Below are 13,328 nucleotides of genomic sequence, written 5' to 3' on the forward strand. Positions count from 1 at the left end.
GTTTGTGACTGACTCCATCACATTTTCCTCCAAGATCTCCTGGTACTGAAGGGAATTCATGGTACCCTGCACACGTTGAAGCTTTCCTGTACCATTAGAAGCAAAACAGCCCCAAAGCATAATTGACCCCCTGCCGTGCTTCACAGTAGACAAGGTGTTCTTTTGTTCATAAGCCTGGTTCTTCCTCCTCCAAACATAGCACTGGTCCATTGGCCCAAACAGTTCTAATTTAGTTTCATCTGACCACAGTACACTGTTCCAAAACCTTTGTGGCTTGTCCACATGACTTTTGGCATACTGCAGTCGACTTTTCTTGTTCTTTGGAGTCAGCAAGGGGGTGCGTCTGGGCGTTCTGGCATGGAGGTCTTCGTTATGCAGTGCGCGCCTTATTGTCTGAGCTGAAACTTCAGTGCCCACATCTGACAGGTCTTTTTTCAGTTCCTTAGCAGTCACGCGGGGATTTTTCTCCACATTACGCTTCAGGTAGCGCACAGCAGTCGCGGTCAGGATCTTCTTTCTGCCACGACCAGGTAACGTTTCCACTGTGCCCTTTAACTTGAACTTGCGAATGATACTTCCGATAGTGTCTCTTGGAATATTTAACAACTTCGCAATCTTTTTATATCCATTGCCATTCTTGTGAAGAGCAATAACCTCTTCTCTTGTCTTCTGGGACCATTCTCTTGCCTTCACCATGCTTGGAAACACACCAGTAGATGTCTAGAAGGAGCTGAGTATCACAGTCCTTTTAAATCTGCCTAATTGGTGCTTATCATGCTTGATTGCTGCTCGTTGACATCCACAGATGTTTTCAATACCTGATGGAAAACACTGGAATGAACCTCTGTTCTTAGGAGTGGTAGTCGTAAAGGGGTTGAATAATTTTGTCAATGAAGAAATTACAAAAAGGCCATTTAATACTTTATGACAAAAAAAATTGATGCTATCTTAGTTGCATTTAGTTCTTTAACAAGTCCTTGTAAGATTTCATTATGAACACAATTACAAATGTGCACTGAATTCCATAAAACCCTTCGCAGCATTGGGGGTTGAATAAATTTGATCACAACTGTATTCCATGCATTTTTTTAATGTACAGGATGAGCGAACAAATCAAAATATTAAACGTGCCCTGAGGAAATATGTCAATGACAGCCACAATGATTGGGATCTCCATTTAGCTGCAGTTGTGTATGGCATCAACATTGCTAAGCAAGTGTTTATTTATAATATACTTTATTTGAATTTTTTTATGTAACAATTGACTATTGTCTGCTGTTGATTTAATATCTGAATAATAAACATCTTTTTAACCAGGCTTCGACCAGGCACACCCCATATTTCCTGTTCTTCCACAGACACCCTCGTTTGCCAGAGGTTATGAATGCCTATACTGTGGGAGAAACTTTTGAAATTGCAGACCCAGAGCATGACCTAGACACCAGAGTGAAAGACATGAAAATCTTAAATGAGAAGGTTAGGACCACTTTTATATAATGAGCACAATATGGAGGCTGAGGTTTCCTTCTAAAGTCCAAAGACATTATTAGTTATTTTCTATTATGCAAAAATGACTGAGCCTGAGTTAAAATCTATAAATGTAACAAGCTTCTCTTAAACCTTAAGTTTGCTTGTGACCTTGTATTTGTCATGAGCTATTGATGCTGAAAAGTGCTGTTAAATAAAGAAACAAATGGACCACTGTAAAACTGCAATGCTACATACAATGTCATAGTTCAGTGAAACTTTTTTCTTTTGTCAGGTGCTGAAAAGGCACAAAAGAGGCAACAAAAACATTATCAAAACCACAAGTGCAGGTGATGAAGTGTTGATATTCGTGTGGAATTAACTACACGAAGAAACGTGAGAGAGTGCAACGCGATCATCCTAACTGAGACGTGGCTTCACAACACCGTTCCGGATAGCGCCATTCAGCTGGAAGGGCTCACAACATTCCATGTGGACAGAAATCACGCCAGTATGGGTAAATCTCGGGGAGGTGGTGTGTGCATTTACATCAACAACAACTGGTGTACAAATGTTACTGTCATCACAAGCCACTGCTCGGAGAACATTGAGTTTTTAACTCTCAACTGTCGCCCATTCTACCTTCCGAGAGAATTCAGTACCATCAACATTACGGCTGCTCAAATCCCGCCCAGCGCTAACACACAGGAATCGCTCTCCATTCTGTACCAGTCTGTGAGTACACTACAAAACACACACCTGGACTTGGTCTGCCTAATCGCTGGCGATTTTAATCAGGCCAACTTAAAAACAGTAATGCCACACTACCACAAGTGTGTGAACTTTGCTACAAGAGGGGAGAACACACTTGATCAGGTCTACACCAACATCAGACAGGCTTTCAGAGCAGTTCCCCACCCCCACCTGGTTTCATCAGACCATCTCTCTGTCATGCTAATTCCAGCTTACAGACCTCTGTTGACGAGAAGCAAACCAGCTGTGAAACAGATCAGGGTCTGGCCAGAGGGCGCCACAGGATCTCTACAGGACTGTTTTGAACACACAGACTGGTCTGTTTTCAGGGAGGCGGCCACCACCAACCAGGACGTCAACCTCACCGAATACACAGACTCAGTAACTGGATACATAACAAAATGCATAGAAGATGTAACCATCACGAAGGACCTTACAGTGAGAGCAAATGAAAAACCCTGGTTCACCAGGGAGGTACGTGAACTCCTGACAGCAACGCTGCTTTCAAGTACAGTGACAAGGAGGCCCTCAAGTCAGCCAGGGCCACTACACTGTTTAAATGGACACTACACTCCACTCCAACTGGACCCAGCGGACGTGAGGAGGACCCTCCTCAAGGTGAACCCTAGGAAAGCTGCAGGCCGAGACAACATACCCGGGCGTGTGCTCAGAGACTGTGCTGACTCACTCACCGACATCCTCGCAGACATATACAACATCTCTCTGAACAAAGCCATCATACCAGCAAGCTTCAAAGCTACAACCATCGTACCACTACCCAAAAAGTCACCAACATCATTACTTAATGACTACAGACCCATAGCACTCACTTCCATCATCATGAAGTGCTTTGAAAGGCTTGTAAAGGCCCACTTAACATCCACCATCCATCAATTTGCATATCACCCCAAGCGCTCCACTGATGATGCCATAGCAACAGCACTCCGTCTATGCCTGGCTCATCTGGAGAACAAAAACAGTCATGCACGGCTGTTGTTCATTGACTTCAGCTCTGCGTTCAACACTGTCATCCCCCAACACCTGGTGAACAAGCTGAGTAAAATAGGTTTCAGCACCTCACTGTGCAATTGGCTGCTGGACTTTCTCACAAATACACCACAGTCAGAATTGGCAATAACTTGCATCGGGGTCCTGCAAGGATGTGTGCTATCTCCCCTGCTGTTCACGCTGATGACCCACGACTGCTGTGCCAGATTTGAAACAAATCACATCATCAAATTTGCCGATGACACAACAGTGGTGGGTCTCATCACTGACAATGATGACTCAGCATACAGAGAGGAGGTACAGCTACTTATTAACTGGTGTGAGAAGAACAACCTGTTTCTCAACGTCAACAAAACAAAATAAATAACTGTACTTCAGGAAAAAACGACAAACACACATCCCACTCATCATCCGTGGCAGTGCTGTGGAGTCTGTGAATAGCACAAAGTTCCTGGGCGTGCACATCACAGATGATCTTACATGGTCTGTAAACACCACCGCCCTGGTCAAGAAGGCGCAGACACGACTCCACTTCCTGCGGAGGATGAGAAGGGCCAACCTGCCCACATCTGCACTCACCACCTTCTACAGGGGTGCCATTGAAAGCATCCTGACCAGCAACCTCTCTGTCTGGCATGGCAGCTGTCTATCTGCAGACAAGAAGGCACTACAGAGGGTGGTGAGGACTGCAGAAAAGATCATCAGATCACCCTTACCAGCCATCAAGAATCTGTACACCTCACACTGCTTCAAGAGAGCAACGAACATTACCAAAGATCCAACACACCCAGCACACAAACTTCCATCAGGGAAGCGCTACCGTAGCCTACAGTCCCGTACCACCAGTCTGGGAAACAGCTTCTTTCCACAAGCCATCAGACTCATCAACATACTGATGAGAACTACATGAACATTTCAAAGTTACCAGAGTGTATGTATTACTATGTTAATGTTTTGAATCATTATGTTAGTTTGCACTGCTTGTGTGTGTGTGTCTAACCTTTTTTACTGCACACTGTGTGTGTATGTGTGTGTCTGTATTACTATGTTAATATTTTTGTAACAGTATGTTAATTTGGACTGCTTGTGTGTGTTCGTGTGTGTGTGCGTGAGTGAGTTAGTGAGTGATTATCAATGTCCTATCTATATGTTTGCTTAACTGCACATTGGAACTGGCTAAACGCAATTTCAAACTTCTGTGTTAACCTTGGTACATAGATTTTTGACAATAAAGTTCTCTTGAAATCTTGAAATATTCCAAAACCGCAATAAAAAAACACAGAAAAGACACCCTTGCAGACTGGCACCAAGGGCCTTTTTCTGTAGATACCATCACTGCTAAAGGTGTGGCAACTGTGGTGAAAGACAAAGGGACTCGTTACTGCATTAATGTCTCACATCTTAGGCCTTTCTACCGATTGAAGAGTAAGGTTTAAAGAGTTTTGTAGTCATTGGTGTGCAAGATTATTTCTATTTTACTGTTAATAATATTCCTAAATATTTCTCGTCAGATTATGGACCAATCAAATTCGTGTCATATCAGGACCATTGTCACGGTACAGCCCCTGGGACGCACCCCTCCCCTTTGGGCGTGCGTTTACGTCGTCTGCGTCTGTGGAGCTGCGTGGGTGTGGTTGTGTCCGAGCGTGTTCGTCAGTCTCACCTGTGGCTCGTCTAGGCATCACTCGGGGATTATGTGGTCTGTCTATTTAATGTGCGTTTGCGCAGTGTCCCGTGCTCATCTTTGTTTGAGTCACGTAAGAGTAAATGTGTAAGTGTTCTCCGTGCGCTGTCTGCGCTATATGTGCACTAAATAAAGTGACGTTTGTGCGTAATCGCTGGACTCGTGTCTCGTCCTTCGCCCTGCGTCACAGAAAGACGAGCTGACCAAGTACGCCAGGATACACGAACCGCGCAAAGAAGGGGAAGAGGCCCAGCAGGCACCACCATGCCCCAGCATGCCTCTTCCCCTCGCCGCGAGAACGCCGTGAGTCTTGAAGAGATGCAGCTACACCCTGTGGTTGTGTTATTGCTGCGCCAGGCGCAGGCTACCACGGAAGAGACGCTGGCAGAACATCAGCGCCAGGAGGCGCGGCGGATATGGCGAGATCGACACCTCCATTCCTCCAGAGACTCCTCGCCGGTGAGAGTCGGATAAGTGGAGATCTGTTCGGCGGAAAAACCCCCCCCGAGAACGAGTTCGAGGGGGAGGAGTCTGAGGAGGACGACTCCACACCATCCGTGTACTCGGCCCCCACCGAGTATTACGTGGAGGATGAGGAAGAGATCAGCCCTCCTGCATCCCTGTGCTCGGCGCCTACTGAGCGTTACGGGGATGAGGTGTGTTCCCCTCCGTCAGAGTACCCAGACCTCACGGAGTGTGAGGACGAGGAAGACAGCCAGCCTCCGTCTGAGTACTCGGACCGTGAGCTGTGTACGGAGGAGGAGGATAAGAGCCCGCCTCCCTCGGAGTACTACGCCGAGACCGTGAGGGGGAGGAAAGGTCCGAGGGAGGGCGTTTCCCCCGATTACTCTGAGGGAGGCGCGATGGACTACTCCCGGGGCGAGAGCCCAGTGGATCCCATGACCTGGAGCCCAGGCAGTGATGAAGAGATGGAAACTGAGGAAACCGTTCCCACCGCCAGGCCAGGAGGGCGATCACTGGGAGGAGGGGAAGTTTCCCGGTGGGGTCCTCGGGAGGAGGAAGGCGACCGGCGACAGGCTTACCCTGCGGCGCGCCACCCGAGGGCTTCCAGAGAGACGGGAAGCGTGCCCACCGAGAGGGCTGCAAGGGCGCCCGCCAGCCGCGCTGCACCCAACGGAGAGTTTGCGGCAAGGAAGGGAGGAGGACCACACACCGCAGCGCCTGCAGCTCCCGGAGCATTCTCCCCTCTAGCAGCCCTGCTCCAGGCGCGAAGCCTGGCTCCGTTTTTGTTTGTGTCTGTGCCTGTGTTTGTGTCCGTTCCTGTGTGTATCCCAAATCCCCTTTTCCCTTTTGTGCCTCTGTCTATAAATGTTCCTGTGTGTGTGTGTGTTTGTGAATTTTCCGTTTTTCGTGTCCAACGTCTTTTCCCGTCTTCCCAGGGAGGGTGTTCTAAGCTGATTCTCCACCGAGGGCAGTCATCTCCCAGACACAGGACTGAGGGCTCCGGATCCGCCCATCGGTGTGGGTTCGGGGCATTCAGTTCTGTTGGCACCCCGGGACGGGTAGTGCCCTTGGTGGGGGCTCTGTGACGGTACAGCCCCTGACCCCTCCCCTTTGGGCATGTGTTTACGTTGTCTACGTCTAGTCGTCTGCGTCTGTGGAGCTTCATGGGTGTGGTTGTGTCCGAGCGTGTTTGTCAGTCGCACCTGTGGCTCGTCTCGTCATCACTCTGGGATTATGTGGTCTGCGTTCGCGCAGTGTCCCGTGCTTGTCTTTGTTTGAGTCACGTAAGAGTAAATGTGTAAGTGTTCTCCGTGCGCTGTCTGCGCTATACAAAGTGACGTTTGTGCGTAATCGCTGGACTCGTGCCTCGTCCTTCGCCCTGTGCCACAACCATGAATAAATAATAAATAAAAATTCTGACCATTTATATGCTTTCTCTGGGGACAAATAGGAAAAAGACTTGGATCCTATTGAAGAAAAACTGGCAAGTGACACTTTCATCTAAACTCATCATGTGAACTTCGCTTCCTCACATTACTTAACTCTCACTCTTACACTGTCAAACACTGTCTCTCACACTCTAAATTAAGTAACTGGTTTAAATTATTATTAATTTCAGCTGAAATACATTTTGGACACTAGCCGTCCAGCAACAGAGCTTATCATTAAAGATGGTGATGTCTGTCTAACACTTGAGGACTTCTGGAGTCTTGGATTAAACCGATGCATGGAGTGTATATATTATATATATTATATATATATACTGTATATATTATGTATGTTGCAGAATGTTTACTCAAAGAAAAATCTAACTAAATTTATTTTGTTTGCATTTGACTCTGTTTTGTTTTTATAGATTGGGAATGCATGTTTTAAGCTTGTCACAGAAGCTGCTCGAAGACCTAATCAAGAGTCAAATTGGGTTTAATGTCCTTTTTTTTTGTATGGGTATTTTTATACAGTTCCTAATTCTTTTAAAAATAGGACCCACTGTCAAGCTTACCGGTAATATTGTTATAAGGCACTTATATAAGGCATATATGAGGCACACTCATAAATGCCCATAATTTTGTACAAATATGAAGTAATCTTTTTATATGTATTTCTCTACAATACCAGGACAGTCTGTGCTCCAAAGATGCTATTTTGTTTCCTGCATGGAGTAGGCAAAAGGATCAGGCAGATCACTTTTTGCTATGAGTTACAACTATTAAGATAGATATTCAGAGATTCTTTTCTGATTCTGATAGAACAAAATAATAAGTTGCTTATCTGGTCATTTTTAAATATGCCCAATGCATGTTTTACTGGTAGCAGAGAAAGATATAATTTTTCTAGACTCTTTACTGCCTGATGGTTTTGGAGATGAGGCCTACAGAACTATATTTAGGTTGAGATAAAATAATATTTACTAAAGTAAAACTTTATTTACTTTATTGTCTCTATGGCTCCAGGTTTCGGAAAGAGCCTTGTTCTACAGCTCCAGGTTTAAGACAGAGCCTTGTTCTACGGCTCCAGGTTTAAGACAGAGCCTTGTTCTACGGCTCCAGGTTTAAGACAAAGCCTTGTTCTACGGCTCCAGGTTTAAAAATGTCGTTGTGTTTTTGTTAATGTCATTGTGTTTTTGTCATTTGTATTTGTGCTTAGTTAATATCGGTGTGGTTTGCACTTTCACGGCCACCGTAGTGTACAGACCGGTATACACCACATAAGAAAATGAAGGGAGAATTGAACCCAAATGCCATTAGAAACCAATAAGGATGAATGCTTATCACTAGGACTGTGTGTATGAAATAAAACACACACGAACAAACAGAAAGCACAGCATAAAACCACTCTGCATACACACAGTGGCAAAACAAAACTCAAAAGGACGCGGAAAACTCAACCGTAGAACACGGGGGGAAAAACCAACGGAAAACAACGTGGATTACTCAACACGTGAAAAGGCAAAACTAAACCATATAGACGGGAGGGAAATAACAAAGGCAACTGAAAGAACGCGGAAAAAACTGCGGAAAACATGCGTAAAACAAAACCAAGGATGCCAGGGGAAGTGACCGGCAACAGGCGAATGCCGCAGCAAAACAAAACCCTTCCCAAAATAAAAGAGTAACTGACAGGAAGAGATAAGACTGGAGGAAAACTTGAGATGGGCCAGAAGTGGCGCAGGAGGTAGATACTCGAATAAGTAAAAGTAAAAGGTAGAGAGAGACAAGAGAAAGAGAGTAAGGTGGCGAGAAACATTCACACGGGAACGCACTAGGACTGACTCGGTGCCTCTTATGGCGGTAGAAGGTGTGGCATCCAAGCCAGCCCTGACACAGCCAGCAAGGCATCATTAGGGGAGCTAGTGTGTTTGGTACACCATTACTGCTTCCATCTGCTGCCCACAAAACTGAATCTATGGAATAGGGGAAAAAAACCATTTAGAACTCAGAATAAATAGAGGAACACTACAGATAGAACAATCCTAAATTGCATTTTCGATTAATAAAGTACTACATATAAGCATATACCACTTATAGCATTCAATTGTTAAATAGTACACTATGCCTGACCCAGATTTTTCTGGTCCATAAGCAACAACTTGATAAGCTCATCCAATATTACATTGCACCTTGCATATTACTCAATATCAGTGGCCCAGACTATGTAATTTTGCACTGGTGGCTGTCCTCTAGTCTCATGCCCAGATCCATTTACCTCTACACTCCCTGTCTAACCTGACTTAGTTCTGAAGTCCTTCCAAAAACCACTGGTGTGCAAGAACATCCTCGAGCACAGGACGTTTTTCAGGGTCTTTTTGCAGACACCATGTTATCAGATGGCGGCACTCTGTGTGTGTAGCAAAGGGATTAGTTGAGAAAGAAAATCAGTTACCATCTGAAACTTCTGATCTGACTGTTCTAATGGCTTATTCAAAGTTTTTAAATGACAGAACTGTACATAAACCTCCATCACTAACAAAAACAAAAAGACTGAACAAGTCTTTTTTATAATTTTAAGACGGTTACAAAATGTTGTATTGTCAATTCTCCATTCTTCATTAGTCCATTTTATCAATCTGTGGTTGTGTATTACATTACCAGATGAAATAATTACATAAATGATAATTTTGCAATTTAGACTTTCTAGTTATCTTGTAGTATCTTGAAGATGCTTCCGCCTTTTCACCTCTGGATGGGTTTCCCTTGAAGCACAGGTGTGCTTCAACAATGTCCTCCTCCTTCTCAAAGGGCTCATCTCCACAGATAATGCTGTAGAGGAGCACACCCAGACTCCAGATGGTGGCATGACTGCCCTCATACTTCCTGTCAATCAGCCATTCAGGTGGGCGGTATACCTTGGTGCCTGAGACAACGAGAATAATCAGTAACAAAATAATAAGTTTATAATAGTCTCTAATTTGATCCCATTTTTTAACTTGAGGTGCACATTTCATTCCTATGGTGAATAACCTCCAAATCGCGTGTAGGGTCCGGTCTTAAGCAGATCGCCACAACCAAAGTCGATCAACTTGACGTCAAGGGTGTCTGTGTTGACCAGAAGGTTCTCTTCCTTGACGTCTCTATGCAGAACTCCACGGTCACGGCAGTGAAGGACAGCCTGAACCACCTGACGCATGATCAATCGTGCCAGTGGCTCAGGCAGTTGGCGTTCGTGCAAGTCCAAGAAATCAAAGAGGTCCATGCAGGGGACGGGTCGCTCCAGAATCAAGATGAAGCAACAGTCGCAATCAAACCATTCTAGCAGCTCCACAATATGCTGACAACGAGGTGGCTTGCACACCATCTCCATTAAAGCCACCTCTAGGGGGAGACTGCGAGTTTCGCCAGGCTAAAATTAGGGAACACATGGTTAGTATGGGTTTGAAGGTTTATAGTGGAATTATGGTTAGCAGGTTAACATGAAAGGGATCTGGATTGATACCAATCATTAGATGAAACCTGAATCTAAAAAGTGAACTGTTTTCCATTCGTGTTGGGAGGAGTCACTGAATGGAAAACTAACAGCTTTGCGTTTATAGTCCCTTTGCAGTTTTACCCATCTAAAAAGTTCCAGACATTGTTGCAATATTACATAAGTAAAGATATTGAACTTACAACAGTGATGGACCGCTCTGTGTGATGCTTTGGCACAAATTTAATGGCGATCTGGCGATCACATAAAAAACACAGCAAGTGAAGTTGTTTACACAAAACAGTCAGTACATTTAACATATATCTAAGGGCTTGCAGATGGTAGCCACAGCTTCTCGGGTAACTCATAAATCTGGAGTCTGATAAATACTCATCCACAGATTGTCAAGCTTATCACATCTTTGATCCAAAAAGTTCAAAAAGTGGAAAAAGGTCAAGGCACATTAGATTTGACCACTTGATTGCCATGTGAATAACAAAGGCTCTCTAGGGAAAATTCATAGCTCCTTTCAAAGTTCTAATCACAATCTAAAATAGAAATTAGGTCCCACAATCATTCTTGTATTGTGTGCTGATGCTCACCTGTTTTCCATCAGCCTTGCGGACTCCTGCATACACTGAGCCGTATCCTCCTGTGCCCAGGAGATCTCCCACAGTGTAGCGTGACTTGAAGCTCACTACATGAAACAAAAAAAAGTTACATCATTGTACAACATAAGATTCAGTCAAAAAAAAATCAGCAGGTGTAAAATGCTGGTAGTGTTGAGGGTGTTACTCTAGACAGACCTGTGCACTCCTCCTCTCTCTTCTCTCTCTTCTTCTTCTTTGCCCGCGTCTCCATGGGGTGGGGTGCCAAGTCTTGAGGAGCAGCCCCTTTCCTCTTCCTACTCCGCCTCAGAGGTTCCTCTTCACGCCCTCGCTTTGCAGACAACTTGCAGCTTCTGCTCCCCTTGCGCTCAGCTAAAATGAAGAGAACACAATGTTTATGTAACCTTAGGATTATTTTAACATTAGCCAATGGTTGACACAGCTGAATTATACAAGTAAAAAAAAAACATATTCCACATTTCAAACAGAATATAATCAAATACAAATAAATTTAATTGAAATAGAAATGCTAGTTGAAATCTTAATCACTGCTGTTTCCCCATGTTTTTCTGCCATTATAATTTTAAATGTGAGCATCCTCTCTTTCTCATCGTCAATCATTTCTAAATTATTTCTTTGAAGAAAATGTAACTCGTGTGCTTGAAGAAAATTTATTTGTACTATATGCACTGTAAATACAATTTTTATAAATTTCTACTACATCTTTCTTTGTTTAGACATTAGACTGCAGAAGTCTATGCCAATCTCGCCAGTAAACCACAGAGGGAGTAAATGTAGGCACTCCTTCAATGCTTGCTTTAAAACCATAGGATACATAGGCAGTATCAAAACACAAACTACTGTGAGACAGCAATTTTAGTTGTAATTTTAGAGACCATTTTGTGTTAATGCATCATTTATATTGGGGGTCTTTTATTTTGACATTGGGGGGTTTGTGTTTTGTGGAGTGGCGAGATTACAGCTCACGTTGTGTCCGGTGGATTGCTCCTACTTGCGAGGTGGATTAAAAAAAGTTAATAGTCCCATCCGTTGGCTAGTGTGGAATTTTGTTGAATACGTCCTTTGTTCGGAAGCTAGAGTTTATTTTAAACTCCCACGCCTTTCACTACTAACACACCAGAAAATTATATCTGAGAATTATATATATGAGCAAATATAGTGTGTGTGTGTATCGTTATTTGTAGTAGTAATTCCGATCGCAAGATACATGCAAGATAGGATGTGTTAGCACAGTGGAATTGGAAATTACCAAACACAATTTAGTTTGTATAGACCATACACGGGCAAACTACGGCCCCTTAGGCTTTTTTATCCGACCCGCCGAACCTGTCTAAATGATAGTAAAAACGTCATTCATTTCCCCTTTTCATCCTTTCATCTGCAATACCATCGTTTCCCCAATAGCGCATTAGTCCAGACACATTGACCTCCGTGAGGGAAGGGTGCTGGTCCACAGGGATCCGTGTGGATCACTGTCTCTTGGGGGTTGTAGGGCACACCTGAAAATCCCACAGCAGGTAAAGTGAAACCCTGCATGCCTCACAGTGAGGCTCAAATGCCTTGTAAGTGTTTCCCAATGAACAAGTGATTATAAGAAGGGCTATGGTGCCATGTGATGTCATTAGAATGTGGGGAGAATGCTTAAGAATTTGTGATGTTATGTTAGAAATCTGTTTCTTTTTAAAAATGTTTATTTTTATTTGCTTTTTCCATGGCCATATGGACAATGTTAACATGGTGGGATTTATGAAAATTGTGCTGAGTCAAAGAAATCAAAGAAATAACCCATGCTCCATTAATTATATTATCCTGTACACATGAAATAAAGAGCTTGACAGTCATCAATAGAAAAATATACATGTTATTTTTCTGAACCTTAGAAACCTACTACATAAATGTGTATATTTAATTTTTTTATTATTATGAATAAGCCTATGGAAATCCATACTCATAAGAACTAAATATACTATCTTACATAGAAGTATAAAATTATGTACAGTATATGAAAATATATTTTTCTCACCTGGTGTGTCTATGAAGTGGTTCTGTTCCTGCCCAGGCCTTGTCTGGTCAGTCCTCCAGGGGTAAAAACTCATTCTCAAGGTGAAAAATAGAATGGATAGAAAGATAGAAAGATCTAAAAAAAATAGAAAGATCTGGGATTGTAAATCAGATCTTATTTGTAAGATTTGTAAGGATTGTAAATCACAGAGCAAAATCTCATATGACCAGTTCTGAGCTTTTCAGCATCAAAATTGAAATCCAAACATTCCAACTTCCCAACCAAACATTCTAAACCAAACATTCCAAAGTTGAGTAGCACATGTGATACCACAATTTCCAATTGTTTAACCAAAACACCAAATCAGCCAGGCTGCTACAATAACCTAATACAGCCTGGCTTGTACCCAAAGGGTTCA

General features: G+C 43.5%; 1 protein-coding gene across 2 annotated transcripts; it reads right to left on the bottom strand.

Moving 5' to 3' along the window:
* Nucleotides 1-8,305: 8,305 nt before the first annotated feature.
* On the bottom strand, nt 8,306-13,044 carry LOC143518761 (serine/threonine-protein kinase pim-2-like). Of its 2 annotated transcripts, XM_077011513.1 has the most exons (8): nt 12,932-13,044; nt 11,086-11,259; nt 10,882-10,976; nt 10,483-10,533; nt 9,838-10,216; nt 9,554-9,730; nt 9,103-9,214; nt 8,731-8,780 (listed from the first exon to the last, which is right to left on the bottom strand). In XM_077011513.1, the coding sequence occupies exons 1-7, from the start codon at nt 13,002-13,004 to the stop codon at nt 9,108-9,110; spliced, it is 1,056 nt and encodes a 351-aa protein (XP_076867628.1). In that variant the 5' UTR covers nt 13,005-13,044; the 3' UTR covers nt 8,731-8,780; nt 9,103-9,107. The 2 variants fall into 2 exon arrangements, with proteins under 2 accessions (XP_076867627.1, XP_076867628.1); XM_077011512.1 differs by lacking the exon at nt 9,103-9,214 and having other exon boundaries at nt 8,306-8,780.
* Between the last annotated feature and the right edge of the window lie 284 nt (nt 13,045-13,328).

This window comes from Brachyhypopomus gauderio, chromosome 7 (genome assembly GCF_052324685.1).
Source record: "Brachyhypopomus gauderio isolate BG-103 chromosome 7, BGAUD_0.2, whole genome shotgun sequence".
NCBI classification, from domain to species: domain Eukaryota; kingdom Metazoa; phylum Chordata; class Actinopteri; order Gymnotiformes; family Hypopomidae; genus Brachyhypopomus; species Brachyhypopomus gauderio.

What these genes read in the sequence shown, in the direction of transcription:
- LOC143518761 (XM_077011512.1), bottom strand. Translation starts at nt 13,004, where the DNA reads ATGAGTTTTTACCCCTGGAGGACTGACCAGACAAGGCCTGGGCAGGAA. An exon ending in CCACTTCATAGACACACCAG is followed by an intron (nt 11,260 to 12,931) that starts GTGAGAAAAATA and finishes TCTTCATTTTAG; the next exon opens with CTGAGCGCAAGGGGAGCAGA. An exon ending in CAGAGCGGTCCATCACTGTT is followed by an intron (nt 10,217 to 10,482) that starts GTAAGTTCAATA and finishes CCCTAATTTTAG; the next exon opens with CCTGGCGAAACTCGCAGTCT.